General features: G+C 37.9%; 1 protein-coding gene across 12 annotated transcripts in view; it reads right to left on the reverse strand.

The window, feature by feature from the left end:
- Positions 1-18,195, reverse strand: part of PIK3CB (phosphatidylinositol-4,5-bisphosphate 3-kinase catalytic subunit beta) — a 101,051-nt gene that overhangs the window by 4,466 nt on the left and 78,390 nt on the right. For all 12 annotated transcript variants that reach the window (XM_040612536.1, XM_040612546.1, XM_040612544.1 and 9 more), the window contains 8 exons: positions 15,383-15,504; positions 13,404-13,547; positions 12,338-12,437; positions 9,750-9,928; positions 9,013-9,122; positions 8,648-8,726; positions 1,107-1,274; positions 492-615 (listed from right to left, as the gene is read on the reverse strand). In XM_040612536.1, the coding sequence (XP_040468470.1) occupies positions 492-615; positions 1,107-1,274; positions 8,648-8,726; positions 9,013-9,122; positions 9,750-9,928; positions 12,338-12,437; positions 13,404-13,547; positions 15,383-15,504 (1,026 nt within the window). The remainder of the gene's footprint in view (positions 1-491; positions 616-1,106; positions 1,275-8,647; positions 8,727-9,012; positions 9,123-9,749; positions 9,929-12,337; positions 12,438-13,403; positions 13,548-15,382; positions 15,505-18,195) is intronic.

Genomic DNA, 18,195 nt, shown 5'->3' on the forward strand with positions numbered 1-18,195 from the left:
GCGGAATAATTTAAGTAAAATGAGACAAGTTACAGTAGAAAGTAACAATTAAACAAGAAAATACATTTCTAAGTTTACCTAGGTTCTAGGCATTGAAACTCAGTCACAGCATCACGCTGGTACTGAGCTCTGTATCGAAAATGCCTGCACAGGTGGGCTGCAGAGACTCACTCCAGGAAAACTACACTGCTCAAATGACTACTTTTACTCAAGGAATCCAAACCATTAACAGGCCATCTGGATGTTCTGAAAAGAGTTCTACAGAACAGCCTCACTTGATATCAAAGTGCTTACGAAACAGGCATTGGTTGGACCTTCCACTAGTCTTACATTCCCTTTCTTTGAAGCTCTCTCCAATTCTCAGTAAACAAAGACATCAGTTGCAACATGTTGATTTGATTTTACCGAGACACTAAAGAAATCAAAAGTTCTCAAGATAATTCTTGCACAACAGATACTGCAGTCATTTTGCTTACAGAAGAGATTTTTACCTGACCATTTTTTCTGACCATGATATTGTCACTGTGTCTGTCACCAATCCCCAATACATAAGTAGCTACACAGTAGCCAGCACAAGACAGAGTAAATTCTTCAATGGCTCGATCCAAGTCATCTCTATAACCACAAAGACAAACAAGATTAGTGCACGCTACTGGTAATTCATGTCGTGCCTCAATAAGGATTTTTGCTCGTTTAAACCAGAAACCCATTAGGATGCTGTAAAACTAGACTTATTTGAGAGAAAACACTGTAAAAAAAATAATACTCTTTTTATTATTATTATACAAGGGAGAATAGGAGAAATGCAAATGTTATGAAAGGCAACAACATCAAGACTTGAGACCCATGTATTTTTCTTGGGTTTCTTTGTTTTGCCAAATCTAGTAAAACTTAACAACATGCAGTCAAAATGCTGCAAATGGCAGAATTTCAGCTGAATCGTTGTTTGAATTCTAATGGCACCATGAAACTGAGTCAGAATGTGACATACTAGAAAAATAACTAGTAACAAACCAGCCAGAAGAGGCACACATTCCTCAAAACTGAAAAAGAAAGTTACAGGAATGTTGTAGCTTACACTACGAGCAAATAACTGTAGAAATTACCCTAAATTGTATTCCTTCAGCCAGTTCAAGAGAGCATCTTTGTTGAAGGCAGCAGCAGCAGCAACGTTGCTACTATTTAACTGAATGTCAGCAATGGTTTCTGAGCTAGACACAGCCTCGATAAGGCCAGCGTGATCCCCAGTTGCTAAACAGCCGTAGGGCAATATCCTGAAACAAAACGCAGATTTAGGTTAAAACCAAAAAAACACTAAGAATGTTTCTTCGGTGTAGCAATATGTTGAGCAGGCTGAATACTCGTGCTAACGTGAACATTAAACTCTCAAAGGTTAACACACAAATAATGCTTGCAAAGTCCAAATAGCAGCAATACATTTAAAACATTGATTTTTCCTATTATCTATGTAAAAAAAAGAACTTACAAGCAATCCTAATTTTTCCCTTTTACTAACACATTTACTTGTAATTTTACAAGAGAAACCGTAGATGGAGCCCTTTGTTTTCATTTGTAAATTTACTGGCTAAACAGACACTAAGTGACACTAATGTTCACTGTGGACTAAATTATTTGTGTAAATGAGAAAAAGGATCTTATCCTTTTCCCCCACTCTTCCTATTTCAACTTAAAAAGCTAGCAAACCTTATAAATATAAGCATGAGATAACATTTTCCAACTCTCACTGATTTTAAGCATTGAAACCTAATGAAAACCAGGAGTACATCTTTTAGCCCACCTGATATTTAAGAATATTCCTGTGCATTCATACACTAAGCCTAGTAAAAATATATACACCAGTATCACTACATTAAAATAAGACACGGTTAAAGACAGGAATGAAGGAGAGAGATGTTTAAATAGGTAAGTGTTTTTCCAACACATTTCCTCACTCCAGATGCTAAACAGAATGGCAACTTAGATGGGAGCTCAACGTATGCAATGGGAACTTACAGCAAACTCTTCAAAGGCATTGCACCACAACGGGAGGTGCCTACCCTCACGCATCTCAGGTCAGGAATGTTACCTCAACTCTGGGCATGAATTCACGTACTAAAGAATGGATGCCTGTGCAAATCTAACTGCGGTACACAAGCTATAGACTAGCACTCGTTAACTTATAAAGCTGTACAAAAAAATTGCAGGACATACTAAAAAATTGCGTGTTTGTGCATGTGTATAGATATATGGACATAGATACATAAAACCCCACTGCTGGTGGAGTAGTTAGTTATTTATACATAAAACAGGTATTAAGTCTTGATTGTTACAAAGCAGAACCACGTCTCTTTACTGACACAGCCTATTATCCCAAGCCACAGAAGAAAAATAAATGAGGTTGCAGACAAGCTCTTTGACATAACAGCTACTAGATAACTGGACAGTTTCTCCACCTCAGTGATAACACACAACTGAAGCAGCACAAGCAGTAGTAACTGTATAGTTAGGGATTCTTCTCTACTGGCCACAAAGCAAACTCAAACCCAGATTCAACAGAGTATTTAGAGAACACTCAACTTCAAAACAAAAAAAGAAGCGAAAATTTGGAACCTTCTTCCCACGTCTATTCTAATCTACTTCCCCGATTAAAAACCAGAGCAGAGGCTCCTCACAATGACCACAAAGGTATCTGCAATTACCGAGCACCAGCGTTCATGATAGAAGGAAGCACTGCCCATCCTTATCACGACACGACAAATGTAAGCCAAATATTGCTAGGTTAAAGTGCACGCTGGCCTTCTTCCATGGCATTTCAACCCACCCTACTCACAGCTTAACTGGGCACATGTCCAACAACTTCCCCTTCAAAAGCAAGCAATGATGAAAGCACTCAGCCCCTTGAGGGCCGTGTGCTTACAACCGCAGGAAAAAACATCCTTGTCAGAGAGACAGTTTGACAGGAGTCAAGTTAGGGACAAATCCTCTGGGCCCTTTCCATCTCATCCTGGTCTTTCTGACTTCAACATCTGTCAGCACGATATGCTCCCTGCTTTGTAATGCCAGTAAAGACCACAGACAGATCAAACCGGCAGTCCTGGGCAGGACAGGGAGTTTTCTTCTTTGCTCCATTTAATACTGTTCTTGATTTCAAGAGTTTAATTCTCCAAAGTAGTATCTTTCCAAATACAACACCAAGCTCTAGCAATTTATCAACATCTTCTCTGTAACTTCAGGCATTAATTAAAAATAATGGCATCCCTTAGACTTGTAACGAATACATTTTTCAGTGTGTTTGTGAACTCAGACTTCATTCATACACAGCTGCTTACCATCAAACTTCACACGTATTAAGGGAGGTGAAAATGAAAACTCACTATAAATAGGCAGTGAAATTAAATAGTTTGGGGAACTCCCCCCATCTGTTCAAAAAGTACCCATGTACTAAATACTTTTATGACAATTTACCACAGCAGAGGTCACTCAACACAGGTTAAACTCCTCTGACTTAGGATTTTCTGTTGCTCTGTTACTTCACTAATTTCTCCCTTAACACCATCTCGATGCTATAACATCAGTAAAGCAGCGGAAATTCTTTTTGATGCCGGGATTGCTCTCCTAAGAGGTGCAACGCTGCAGACCCCGCAGCATGCTTAGGAAGACAGATGTTATGCTTCTCTGCTGTGACATGTATTTGTAATATCTAAACAGTCCTCACTGAAATAACAGAAAGTTATTTAATCTACTATGAATATGTCCATACACATGACTTCGGAGGTAGAATTTTTTAAAGCAAATTAACTTGAAGAGTGGGAATTTGAATCTCTGAAAGGCTTTTTGTTTCTCTGCAGATGCAACCTCAATATAAATACCATTTGACTTAAGTTTGTTCCACAATTGCCCATATTTGAAGAAACAACTAGAGATAAACTACAGAAAGAACTGAGGAAGTTTGCCTGCATGTACTTCGTAATGTCTTAGGCCAACTATTTCCTGCTCAATTTTCAGATAGTAGTTTGTCTTAGAAATGAATAGGTATGGGGATTAATTAAAGAATATCCTTTTTTGGTTTTCTCATTTCTCTCTGGTACTTGAACAACTGATGTCTAAGGAACCTGACTCTGAATGAGACTTCTCTAAATGACAGAGCTGTGTTCGTCTTGGGTGAGCGTCCGCTGCCTAACGGCCGGGTTCTGCACCGAGAAGCAGATGCAATTTACACCTGGAGTTCTACCCAGCCGAGCACTCCACAGTCCATCCAGCGATAGCCCAGGACGAAGGACCTACTGCAGTTCAAGGTTGTGTCCTCTCATCTACACATATTTACTTTTCTGATACAAATCCTGATCTTGTTCTGGTATTTAGTCAGAACGCACACATGGGAACCTAGGCAACAAAACACAGCATGTGTGCTTTACCCAGGAGACAAATCAGTTGACAATTAAACGAACAAACCAACCAACCAAGCTTTCTCCTTCTTCAGCTTTGGAGATCTCAAAAGCAATATATATTTTGTGTTCCTCTCCAGAGCAGAGAAATGCCACTGGGAATATTGTGCTTGCTTTAGGCACGGACTGGGCTAAGATTTCATTTTAAATTACTACTAAATAACTAACTGCAGATTGCAGTGCAATTATAAGGAAACCGATCCCACCCCAAACTCCTCGATGGCAGCATACTGGTTGCCATTTGATCCGTGCTTCACAGAAGCTGTATGATTTGCTTGTGGCTAGGTATTATTGATTGAAGAGAGAGGCAAACAGCAACTGCTTCCGCTCTTACACCGGTGAAACAAGTGAGAAGCCTGAATAGAGTTATCAGACTTTCTGTCGTGGATAAAAGGAAGCAACAGCTTCAGGGAAACTAAAGCCTCCAAGGACGACACGGGGTGAGAAGAAAAGAATTCACTCATTGGTATGGACGTATGGAGTTGTATTTTTCAGGAAAGCACATCGATTTGACACTACCTTTTTGTCTGACACCATGCCTCTTACCCAAGCAGAAAGAAGCAAGCCAACAAGTCCCGACTCACACACAGCAACAGAACTCATTAACACTGCTGCTAATTCATAGATGTTGAAGTTATCTCTTCCTGAGAGGCAAGTAGACTGTAAACACAGAGATCACAAAGTTGTACCCTCTTAGCTGCATCCTCGTGCTCCAGGTGTGCAGTGGTGGTTCTGTCAAATTTTCCTTTCAATTAAGGCCATTTCAAGCCTTCTCTTGGCAATCTCTCCCGGTTCACCTCTCTTTGTCAGATATGGAATTATAAACCTGCTTCAATCCCAGCATTTTATTTCATAATCATAACTATGAAAGGATGAATGGAAGGAAAATGCTGCCACTTAAGTAGATAAATGGAAGAGGCCAATTATAGAACTTCAAGTCTCACCAGGAACTTCCCCTTTCTACTTTTTTTTTTTCTTCTGAGAGTTTTAAGAGAAATCTTGGGCATGACAAGCTATTTTTTCGGTTTCCTTTGCTGAGTTTAAAAAAATGCCTTAGTCAAGAAAAGCGTATTTGATGTCTCCTTATCACTATTCATTCCTGTTTGCTAGGCACAGTGTGTGGCCCAGGCTAGAACCGCAACCTAAGCTTCTGGGAAGGCAGCAGCACAAGTATGCCTCATCTGGGATTCCACAGCTGCCAGAGGTTGTCCTTGCTCCTAAACGCTGGATCAGTCTCCTCGCAGTCTGTTTATAATGACATAAATTATCTGAAGTTTCTTCCAATCATCGTTCAACTTAACACCCACTCAGCCACCTCATCACAAACATACACTTCCAGAAACAATTTATTATTCACATTCCTAATTCCCTCATCCCATATTTCACTCAGAGGAATCTTTCTTTAAGCAACGTAAGTAGCAAATTTATACTTTTACTTATCTGTGCAGGCTGATACGAAGCTCCCGCTATTACATTCGAACCACAAAAAATTTGAAACTAGCTCAAAGAATCCAAATGAAATATTTCAAGTAATATTTAAATAAGTACTTTTAACCTTATAAACAACACTTAAACACAAAGGATTACAGCTCTTTCACAGGCATACAAGACTGAATTTATGGCTTCCTAATGGCTTATAATAATGTGACACCCAGTATCTTCTTTAGAACTATTCTCCTAAAAACAATTAGAATTTGAGAATTGTATCAGCTAAAACTGGCACATGATTTGGCTGGGAAAATTCCCTACATAGAACCAGAGGGTTGCATGGTAACACTGAACAATGCCCAATACTGTTGCTCTTTGGAATACTCTCCTATTCCTAGAAAGAAGTCATGTTTATCTCAGCTTTGCAACAGACTTTGGAAGATACTAAGGTATTTCTGGTCTGAAGAATGTTTTCTGACATCCAAATAGTGTCTTATCAAGAAAAAAAAAAAAAATGCGAAGTGGGACTTCAGAGTGTACATTGATGTTCACAATGACCGTCAGTCTCGGTGTAACCAGTGGGCTGCTCACGGAAGGAAGGAAAAATGGCTACTACAAAGAATAGCTGAGTTCATTGCTACTTGCTGATTTGAAAGTGATTAGTTTACATAGGAAGAGATATCGCCCTAGAGACTTGACTGATAAACTAGTAACAAACGAAAATCCCACAACCCTCCTCATCATTATGAAACAAGTTTTCCACATGCTGGAAACTCCTGTGCTCATGGCATCTTGGAAAGGTTTTATTAATTCATTTTGAAAGAAGTGGCTTTGCAGAAGCAGCAGAGCAAATGAGAAGACTCTTTCTAAACACAGGACTTCTGTCTTAACAGAAAACAAATCAGGCATTTGACAACCTCACAAAACCTGCCTAAAGGAAGCAGAAATGGAAGTTTTAGCATGAAACACAAGTGAGTTCAACACCATAAACACGTCTTTAGTACTTCAGTACAAATGCACCAGAACATCATGCTTTTTCTCCACTGTCTTTATAATGGCTTGGTTAGAACTACTTCATTGCAATGGCATTGAAAATTTCAAGGGAACTGCAACATATTCCCCCCCCCCCCCCGCTATAGTATTAATTCTAAATATAACACCTTTCCTGTCAACCTCATCTTACTACAGAATCTTGTCTTGCTGCTGACTATGCACCGTTTATCATGATTCAAAAATACAACTGAAACCGTGCAGTGTTATTGACATTAGTGGGTGGTAAGCATAAAACAGATGGCAGTACTTTTTCTTACATACATACTTCAATAATAAAAGTCTTCCACCGCAGAATACTGACAAGGCTAAGATTTTCACATATAGATGAATTTCATTCAAAATTCCATACAGAATCCAGTGATAAGCCATTTGGCATCAGCTTCCAGGTAGAAGAGCCTGTAATTGTCCATCCTTCCAGACTGTAACATCCTAACTCAAGAGGCAAGAATATTATGGGAGTCAGACTCAAAAGCCTCGCTAAAGTCAAGGTAAGGACATTCACTACTCTTCCCTTCCCTCAAAGAGGGCCATTGGATTAGTCAGGCATGGTTCACCCTTGGTAAATCCATAGCGACTGTTCTCAATCACCATCATTTTCTTTGCACAACAGCTCTCCTAGAAGAGAAGCACAAGTAACTAACTTCTCTCCCAAGACCCTCATCTTCATGAGGCTTGTCATCTAATTAATACAAGACAGATATTCTTCTGTTAAATTTTGTAGGAAATAGATCACAAGTGTAAAATTTATTTGGAGAGTAATACGTTAATTTGTGGCTATGGCAGCACAAACCATGCATGCCCTTAATAAGTAAGATCAAGAGAAATAAGAAAATGTTAACAAGAAGAACCTGTGTTTGTGCATTCCACAAATCTGATTATTCTCAACCATACAATGAAATTCTGTTATAAAGAACCTCAAGCCCTCTATTCCCCAACCCCCAAATTACCAGCACTAATTTCTACAGAAGTTTTGCCTATTAGTTCTACCTATTAGAGAGTCTTGATGGTGCATTCCAGGTGCAATCCTCAGCAGCTAATACCTGACCAGCAGATACATGTTCTGTGTTTGTACCTCACTTGCACGTGTGTATCTTAGACCTTAAGAGTTGTAATTCCCATAATCATTAAAGTCCCATTTTTGCACATGCCTGGAAAATCAGTGACCATTAATAGGTAAGTTGGTTACATGAGGAATTTATGAAATGCCTCCATTTGGGAAGGTCACAGACACAAACATAAAAAGGCACAAAACCTGCCTGCTGGAGCCTTAACTCAAGAACTGGTTCCCGACCTCATACGATGCTTTTTATCTAGATGCTTTCCAAAGGATGAAAACAGTAAACTATGTAAGAGAAGAGTGGAATTTATAATCAGCATGCCGACTTAAACAACAAGAGACAGGGGGCACCAGGAAAAAGATGCTGCTTGATAATAAAAAAAAAAATAATCTCAAAGTTTCACCTCTTGCATTATTTCTTTTTAAGGCTAAGTTCTTTTGGACTGTGGGCCATCTAAGGAATGAAGTGCAAAGAGAAGCCATCTAATTAGTTAAAGCAACTGCCTTCTACAGCCTGTTCACCTTGGCTGTGACAACTGAAACTTCTGGGCTTCGATATAGATGTTTAGAAAGGGGACAGCAGGGTAGGTATTTAAAAAACAGGAAAGCTTTACTGCTAAAAGTGGACTCTCCACCCAAATAAAATAGCCCTCAAGATCCTTACCGGAGATCCAGACCAGCTTCTTTCCAAAGTATGTCCATCAAACGCAAAATCTGGAGCGTCAACATGTCTTGTCGCAGATCTGTAATGAAAGGTTGAAACGGCTACTTCAATTTCTCAGTGTATTGTAGACAAACTTTATAACATTTAAAAGGCCTTCAGGAAAAGGTATCTAAAAATATTTGTCAAGCCTAAAGATTAAAGTGGAATTAACCATAATTGCATCCTCATGGCTGATGCTCAATTTGTTTACCGATGTTAGAGTAAACCACATTTGTATTGTGGCAATACAGAGCAACATAGCTTAAGTGCAAGTGTGGGAGTGAAGAAAGGAAAGGAAAAATTAAAAAATTTTTAGCATTGCTTACCATCACCATTTTTAAAGATGATCCCTACAAGATCTCCTCCAAACATTTTATTGTTGTATACTATCCATAGGGGCTTCATTTTAGAATCCATGTATCTACACTTCTCAACGCTAGAAGAAAATACAAAAGTTTTAGTCAAATAAGAATAATCCAACTGGAAAGGTCTAAACATTGTTCAAAACACAACAGAACACATACACTTCAGTTTAGAAGTACTTAAAACTTCTGAAGTTATCTCTGCTTTTGTCCTGCTACTACGCTATGAGTACATACCAAGTTATGAACATACCTGTTACAGACACCGTGATTAGCACGCACATATGTAATACTTAATTTAAGCATCTGCATTTTCAGGGAAAAGTTTTCTTTATATACTTTCCCATCATCTAAGTGCTGTTAAAGGTTCTAATGGCTTTTGTGCTTATAGTTACAAACAGAAGCCAGGAATGCAGTCTAACTCACTTTTAGGCTTAGAATTGAACATATTAAGCTATGGTAATGCATTGGCTAAGAGAGTATTAAGTTTCATGGCAGATCACAAGAATCTTCTGACTTAACTGATACCTTAACCTGAGGAAGATTCCCAACAGACCTTCTCTCACTATAGGAAAAGTTCCCTCTGACAGCATACCTGCTGAACAATACAGCCAAAGGAAGTCAAAGCAAGTATGCATTTCTGCTTTACTGTTTCTGTGCAAAAGCTACAGCGACATTCTATTCACTCATTCTCAACTTACTGTAGTTCTGAAAGTATAACAGAAGGATTCAGAGGTGACTGGAGGTCAGAAAGTGCTTCTCTGTAAGCATTTTGTTTCAAACACGTATGCATTGCATCTTTTCCTTTTGCTTTGCTTTGCTTCATGGCATTCAGCTTAATTAAGCTATTTAAAGTCTTCATTTTATTAAGGGCTTCCACCTGAAAGAGATATTTTATCTTTAGAAGTTATTGCTCTGATTTTATACATAATGCAAAATCCCATTTCAAAACACAACAAAGTAACAAATAATTCTACAACTTTCTAGAAATGGAAAATGCCAATTAAGATGGCATTCCTGAAAAAATATGAGAATAGCCTTTTTTTAATTTGCTCATGTCCCAGAAATCCCATTGTCATAAGTAACAAAGCCATTGATGGGATGAAAGCTCCTAAGCGTCGAATCACTTTTTAAAGCATGACTTAACATCTCCAAAAATTAATGAGGCATTTTAATGTACGATGGGTTTACATAAATTCCTTCTTTAAAACACAACTTTTGTCTGCTAATTCAACAAAGCACCTAACATAGGTGCCTCTATCTATACAGAAGTCAACAGAAGTAGAGTGCTTCATACTGCTAACAAAACCAAACATTATTTGAGACGAGCTATGGATGCAGATACTTCCATTGCACATGTTCACTTAATTGCATACAATATGAAATGGCCACGTGACTACTTGCAGAGAATTTTCATAGACTTAACTAGACATCGTCAACTTCTACAGAGCAGAGTTTGCTCATTAAAATCCTGCTGAAGTTAGGTGTGAGGTAAATGCTCTAATCAATGAAGAGGTTCCAAATCATATCTCATCTAAGCAATAGTTACCTTAAAAATGTGTAAAAAGGCAAGGCAATTATTTGCAATCAACACAGGTGGGTTTAACCCTTTTTCTCTCCCTTTTCCGGTTTTGGAAAGTTTTCTATTGGCACAATTTCTAAGAAAACAAGTAAACTAGTGATGTGAATGAATGTACATAACACCTTCAGTAACAAACCTAGATAGCACATACAACAAATACAAATTTCTACATCTACATCTAAGCAACTTGTTAGCCAGGTATAAAATAGTTGTTATAACAACCACCTGTATTTGCACTAGCCACCGTTACTACACTCAGTAACACACATATTCTCTAGCAAACAGCATCAATTTAATAATTACAAAAGTTGATTTCTATAGAAGGAAGCTTCAGTCTAACTTACAAGGTGCTGAGTCAAAACTTAGCGCTTCTGCAGACAGACAGAACCCCATCAGGCAGGATGCTGGGGAAATTGTATGCAGTTTGATTATAAAACCGAGGCAATGGAGACCTGCCAGGTCAGCCATCTGTCAAAACCAAAAGCGCTCTGCTTTTCCACTATTCTAGGAGCTGTACAAACATAACTGACAAGGGAACAAAATGGAACCTGTGTTGTACAAACAGGAACTTTTTGAAGTATTTCTACTATGAATTTCTTCCGTGTTTGCACAGTTGGGAATTTTTTTGCCCCTTCTTTGATTGTACTGACATTTGTTTCCTGTGAAGTGCGCAAAAACTTTACTGACCTTAGGTCTATTGCTTAAAGCATTTCATCACCTAATCTTTTTATGATTTTGACAATACTAACAAGCACACATGTGTAAGAGATGGTTTTTTTCAATGTCCTGTGAACTGCAGGAATAGAGCACAACAGTACATTCCTGTTCCATGTGCCTCTCAAAGCGTAGTTTCAATGTAGACCGTATCAAAACTGTTAGAAATAACACTCATCGAACAGACACCTACTGAGTTAGTCTGTAGCCTGATACAGCAAATACATTCATTCCAGAGATCATTTTTCAGAGATTTCTATGGTCATAATCTGAATTAACTTGCTAAAACTGCATTAGAGTCTTCAAACATGTTTTGTGAGTGTCTGTTGAAGATCTGCTTATAGATTTAGTGTATTTAAAAGTAAACCTCTCACACTTACTAGGGTATGTAAAAGTAAACTTTTTTTTTTTTTTTTTCAAATGGCATACCTATATTAACACAAAAACGAGTGTTTGGTTTACTTCAACACCTCTGTTTCCAGGGAGTACTACATTATACTACAACTTCAGGGGGTTTTGCATCACCTTTTACCAAAAGCCAAAGCTGCAGAAAGTAGTCCCGGACTCATCTAGATAAAGTTTAGATAGAAAGGTAATAGTTTGTATCAAACAAGCCACCCTTACTGGGGAAAAAAGGTCACAAGTTTTAAGTGCACAGAAACCCTTTTTCAGTTAATAATCCAGATACTGTACTGTTCCATTCAGAACCTATGTGTACTGCTGAAAGTATCTCACACATCTCACAACTCCATGAAAAAACAGCTCCCTACCTCTGAGCCCTCAGCACGAGCTGCTTTCCGTGCCAGGGAAGACTGCTCCATCATCATTCCATTTAGCCCTTTTATTTCTCTGCCCCATCCGTCCTTCCAAACCCTGCTCCCCAACAGATGGACTTTGTCAAAGTAACCAACATGCCCCGTAGGAGCAATGGAATAAGTATCTGAGTTACAGGCTAGGACAGGTCAAGATTTAAAGAAAAAGGGAAGTCTATACCTGTTTAGCAAGCACTTTCATATGAGCAACACTTCCTCGGCAGTAAGCTTCAAGTATCAAACCGAACTGTATAGACACAGCAGGTATGTGAACCTCCGACCTATATGGAGAAAAGCTTCTCATCAGACCACAGCATTTACAGATTAGCATTCTCCAAGTTATTAAAATTAAACTTTAAAAAAAAACCAAACCCAAACACCAAAAAACCCTCACACCCACAAAAAAACCCAAAGAACAAACTGAAAAACCCAAACACCAAAACACCTCATGGTCATGTAGATAAAACAAAAAGCCAGATTACTTCCTCAGAACAGTCCCAGAATGTTCTGTCACTTCTGAAGCAATGTTGAAAGGTAGCAATTTGTTATCTGTTTTCAAAAACTCCTCCTATACGAGAAAGTAGTATTGCTAAGCCATAGAAAATGATATTGACAGTCAGGGCTGATGTTAAACCACGTGTTCTCAACCTTTGTAAGGGAAAAGCCAGTATTTGCCTGAGGGGGGAACACTTTGAAGCAAACCACTGATCCTTATATCAGAGCCAATTACCCTCCAAAACATTTTTTATATAACATACTTGCTCTTTTTATTTAGAAATATTAAAATAAACTGTGCTTTGAAGACACAGAATCAGCCTACAGCCCATTCTGCAAGGTTTCTGCAATTCATGGAACTGGTCATCAAAAGTAGCAACCACACACAGAATTGCTTTTATTTTGTGTTAGACTCTCAGCAATATACATTTTTCCCAACTGTGAGGTATAAACACTGTACTTTTACTGCACACACAGCCAAAACAAACACTAAGGTTATGTTCAAACCTAACTTATCAGATTGATGAAAGTATTCCAACCTGACTTCAGCTCTAACAGTAGATTAAAACCCATTGTAATATATCTTTTGATTATAGGCTTGCTCTGATGTATAAATGCCAAAGTTGAAGAAACAGAGAGGACTTGTAGGGGACTACAATGATGGCTAATTTAGAAGAACCCTCAAGAAATCATATTTGAAAGTCCAATCAGGCTCAATCGTTTCAAAAAGACATAAGGAAAAAACCTCCTACCTTAGATGCCAAAACAACATCTGTCCTATTCTCCTGTTAGCAAGCGCTCTCTCTAAAAGAAATCTGGAGAGTGCACAATCGAGAAAAGGTTCGTATTTCAGGACTTGCACAAGTTGAAGAAGATACTGAGAGAGCTCTTCATCACTGGAATGAGGTCATAAAAGCATTCAGCAACAGAGTAACTAGATCATGATATTCCAGAAATTCAGATGCAGGACAAATCCAACGATGACAGATTTGTTTCAACAGCAAGAGTGTCCCCCAATTTTTCAGTCACACAGAGGAGGACAATAATACACAAATTTAGTGCAATTGCCAGGTTGATCAATTCATAAGTTACACCTCTAACAGAACTTAAGGCCCTCAAACCTGTGAATAAAAACCTGCTGTTCTGTCACAGGCTTTTACAAGATCAAGATCTCAGTCTGAGTGAAGTATCTGGGAGATTAATTATTTTCAATTATTTCCAAGTGGATATTGGCTCCCTCTGACCACTCAGCCTCTGACTGATGTGCTGGATCTTTGGAACCACATAAAGAACGCCTGTAACCTGGCAGGCAGCTGGGTGGGTATGGACAAGAACAGTGATTAATTGCATATACCTATCAAAGTCACTAATTGCATATACCTATCAAAGTCACTCAGCTTACAAAGGGGGAGAAGTTCCACCAAAAGCAATACAATTGACCTGTCTTTAAAAGTTACTACCTGTCGGTTAATAGGTGTTAATTTATTAAGAAACAGCTACAGAGTGATCCATTTAGCCAAAATGTTTTGATTAGGGTTTTGTGTTTGTTTTCTTTCTTTAAATCATACCAACAACATGAAGGTTTTGAGAAGATAAGGGAAAACACACCATCTCAGAGAAACCAAACAGTGCCCAAATTACAACTACTTCAAAGTGCCAATTTAAGTATTTAGCCACAGTTCATAAACATACCTCTGAAAAGCCTCTATGCTAATTAACTACTTCAAGTAATATTCTGACATAGTAAAAAAACCTCCAAATAATCTTCTATAAAATCCTGTATTCGTCTCCCAACAAAACCCTCTCACGCTTGACAATTATGTTATTCTAGAACAAATGTGAACGTTCCCTGACTTTTTAGTATCTTTTATACACATTTTAGTATCTTTTCTACTATGAAAGGCCTGCAGAATTCAAATTCTTTGTCTAAGATAGAAGGAAAAGAGTAGAAATTCTTCTGTCCATCACTTGAAGACTTCAGAGGTGCAACTACTGAACTCTTTTAATTCTTTCTCTCTTACTCTGGAAAACTTCAGTAACTAGGTAAAAACTTTCAATTATGCTGTGTTGTACTTATTTTCACCTCTTTTTTTTTTATTTCAGCTAACAGGATCACCTTTAAGTTACAGTTTTTACCAGCTGCCTTCATCAGACTTAAAAAAGGCTGAAAGTTGATTTCTGACATCCAGCCCAACACTATTTTGCTTCAGAGCCAGAACTGAGAATTCTCGACATAATTCCAGATGCAGCAATTCAGTAATATTAGGATAGCCCAGCAGCTAAATAGCTTGTTTGCATTTGAAAGAAGTCAAAATATTCTTTTTTTTTTTTTACCCCAAAAGTCTAGCCTTGACCGTTTAAAAAAATTAATCATTAAACTATTCACCACAGAGAATTTCGCATTCAAGGACAGGAAATATGCAATAATGCTGCAAATGATAATGTTATACAAATCCTGCCCTAGGTTACAGTGAAAAGCAAAATTATAGCCTATAAAGGAAGAACTGCAGATAACAAAGCCTACTGTGAAAAACTGGGCATTTATTGTATGCTACAGTTTACATTTCTGTTAAATAATACAGCCGATACCTGACATAGAACGTGAGGTAGCTGGACAGCAGTTTTTATAGTATTCAGCTATTGTTAAATTCTCCCTCTGTTATAACTATAAACAAACAGAACACGGTTTTTCATCTCAAAAACCCATGCACGCTTAATATAATATACTCACCTCATTTGCTTTAAACAGCCCACTGCGTATTCTCTGACGTACTGGTCTGGATAATTGAAATCCAACAATTCCAATGCTTCCCTAGGCAGCAGCTTGGGCCATATCTGCAGGAGAGCCTGAAGCTGTTCCAAAAAGACAACTATTAAGTTACAGATAAAGTAACTAAAGAAAACAGATGGGTATAACTGCTCATGAAAGTGTTCATACTAACAGAAGGAGGTTACAGGCTGCTTGGGGAGGGGGAAAGAGCAAAAAGTAATTCTGGAAAATGGGCCCACTCCCGATTAAGTTTCTTACCCTTTACAATGATCCAGATTGTTTTTTTAGCACCAGATCTCATTTACACTTAGTGTGAAAAATCTGTTTCTTCACATACAGACACAGTGCACAGGAAACAATTAGCTAGCCCCAGAAATGTATGGTTTAGAAAGGGTTCCAATAAAATTGAGACGTTGTTTTCTAAGTGCTCTCATAAATACATAAACACTTTGGTAATGATAGAAGTTTTCCATTAAAAAACATTGTTGAAAGAGATCTTTACCAAAAGTATTTATCCAGCTCAACTGAGGGAGCCTTTTCTCACACGCACTGTGAATAGTAATGAGCTTAAATTGCAAAAAGAATTATTCAGGTTATATATAAAAAAAAAAAAAAAAAAAAAACCAACCCAATACTGAAGGTAGTGATGTGCTGGAAAAAAAATTAGAGAAAACACTAGTGTATTATTTAGGACTACCAAGGAAGAACAACATCTAAAGGTCTCACAATATAAGCTAGTTTTACTGCATTTTAATGAAGCTACCCACTGAGAGTATATTTTTTATAATATGTATATAGTTGTACGACTAAAACGGTACACTATTATTCAAAATAAACCAACTTGAATGCATAAATGCAGTGTATCGACAACACAAAATTTTTCCTCTCTACAGGAACAAGTCACAAGTCATGATAAAAATACCCTTTCCCACAAATTAGATAATACAGGTATTTCGTATTTAAATAACAACTTAGAAAATTTGAATGATTAGGAAGACCTTATTGTCCTCCTGATTTCGTAATCGTTTTACACCGATGGTGAAAAATCTGTATTTCTACCATATGTCATAGTTCAACTAATGCATCCAGCTCAAGTATGACAAACACATCTCAGTTCACAGTCTCAGCCTGCATTTAACAGGCATGGTCATAACACTACTTAAACACCTAGGGGGTCATATTCTGAACTAGTTCATCTGTGCAGTTTTGTGAAATTCAGAAAGCAAGAAACGGGCACAGATCAATCACAATGCAACGCCAGTGGCCATGCTGCAATTCCAGAAGCCGGAGAATCAATTAAATGGTTTTCACGGGCAAATACTGGTATGACATATACAAGATTCATAATGATATGAAGTAAAATTAAGTATTTTTTTAAATGTAGATGTCATAATCCCACAAAAAATACACAGGCAAAAATCTATCCAATCCATAGCCCAGTAAGGGTCAATGACACCCATCCTTACATCAAGAAGAACTACAGCCATCCACGTTTACGTATCATGAATGCTTAAACACATAATCATGAAATTCTGAAAGAAATACTAACACTAAGCAGATACTTAATACCATAAAACAGATGTTGAAAATGCAAGCGACCACGATGCTTGTCAGGCACAGTAAGAAACTTCAAAACAAATGTATCAGAACTTCTAGACAACCTACTTCAAATCAGGTGCAGAAACCAACAAAAATATAGAAACTTTTTGTTACTAATGAACGATCAAAATTTACGTAGAGCCTGAAATACAGTCTGAAAAGGCGAGTCAAAGTGGCCTTACATACCTCACATATCAGGCAATGAATCTGCACATTAACTGTGAACTTTGTATTTGAAGATACAGACCTCCTCACTTTAACTGCTGAAATTATTTCAGAGGTTATTACGAGAAAATGTTAAGTGGTATGAGCTTAGAGAAAGCAAGATCTAAATGACCAATGAAAACAGCCAAAAAAGTTTCCCCAAGTGCCTACAGTCCAGCCAGCTGCGCACCCCCGGCGCACTGCATGCTTCTCAAAGTGAGGAGGAGAGGGTCTCAGAGATACTTGTTGCATTTGGACCAAAGAAACATGCATCATGAAATGCCCTCATCTGCTTCGGCAACAGAAAGGTCACTCCAAGTGACCAAGAAGAACTTCCAAGTACCTCTCTTTTGTGATGAAATTTTACATTTCAAAGAGGCGTTTCCAGTTCTTAAAATTTATCTGCAATATCAAACATTATAAAATGCCACACACGTGAAATATTGCGTATTTCTCTCACATGGTTTGCAGCTCCTGAGAAGCAGTGAGAAAAGAAACTGCAATCTCAACAACCATCTAAAAGTTTATCAGAGAAAACTCAAGTTTGGTCTCAGTGTATCAATATTTTTCCATTAAAGAAATAACTATAATTAACAAAACAAGTTTACTATAAGAAACAATGCAATTCAGCACAGAACACTATTTTTCCCCCCCTTTGTTACTTCAAGTATTTAGATTAGCTGTCCTTTCTCTAGTTCTCATTAGTGACGGTATCACTTCACTTGAAAGTGGGTAGATTTTTTTTTTTTTTTTTTTAATAATGGCTAAGTTCTGCTTTGAGAATAAATACTTGTTGTGATTCCTGCTAACAAGTTCTGCCCCCCTACTATTCTGCTGAGCGCGCAGGTTATGGCAGCAGTAAAGGCAAACACCTCAGAATCCCTTCAGTGCAAATTTCTACTAATATATTGCAATGAGAGCCTGGAAAAAATCTATATGGTAAATAATACAAGAAAGCTGCTTTAATCCAT

The sequence above is a fragment of the Falco naumanni genome, chromosome 13 (genome assembly GCF_017639655.2).
Source record: "Falco naumanni isolate bFalNau1 chromosome 13, bFalNau1.pat, whole genome shotgun sequence".
Lineage (NCBI taxonomy): Eukaryota > Metazoa > Chordata > Aves > Falconiformes > Falconidae > Falco > Falco naumanni.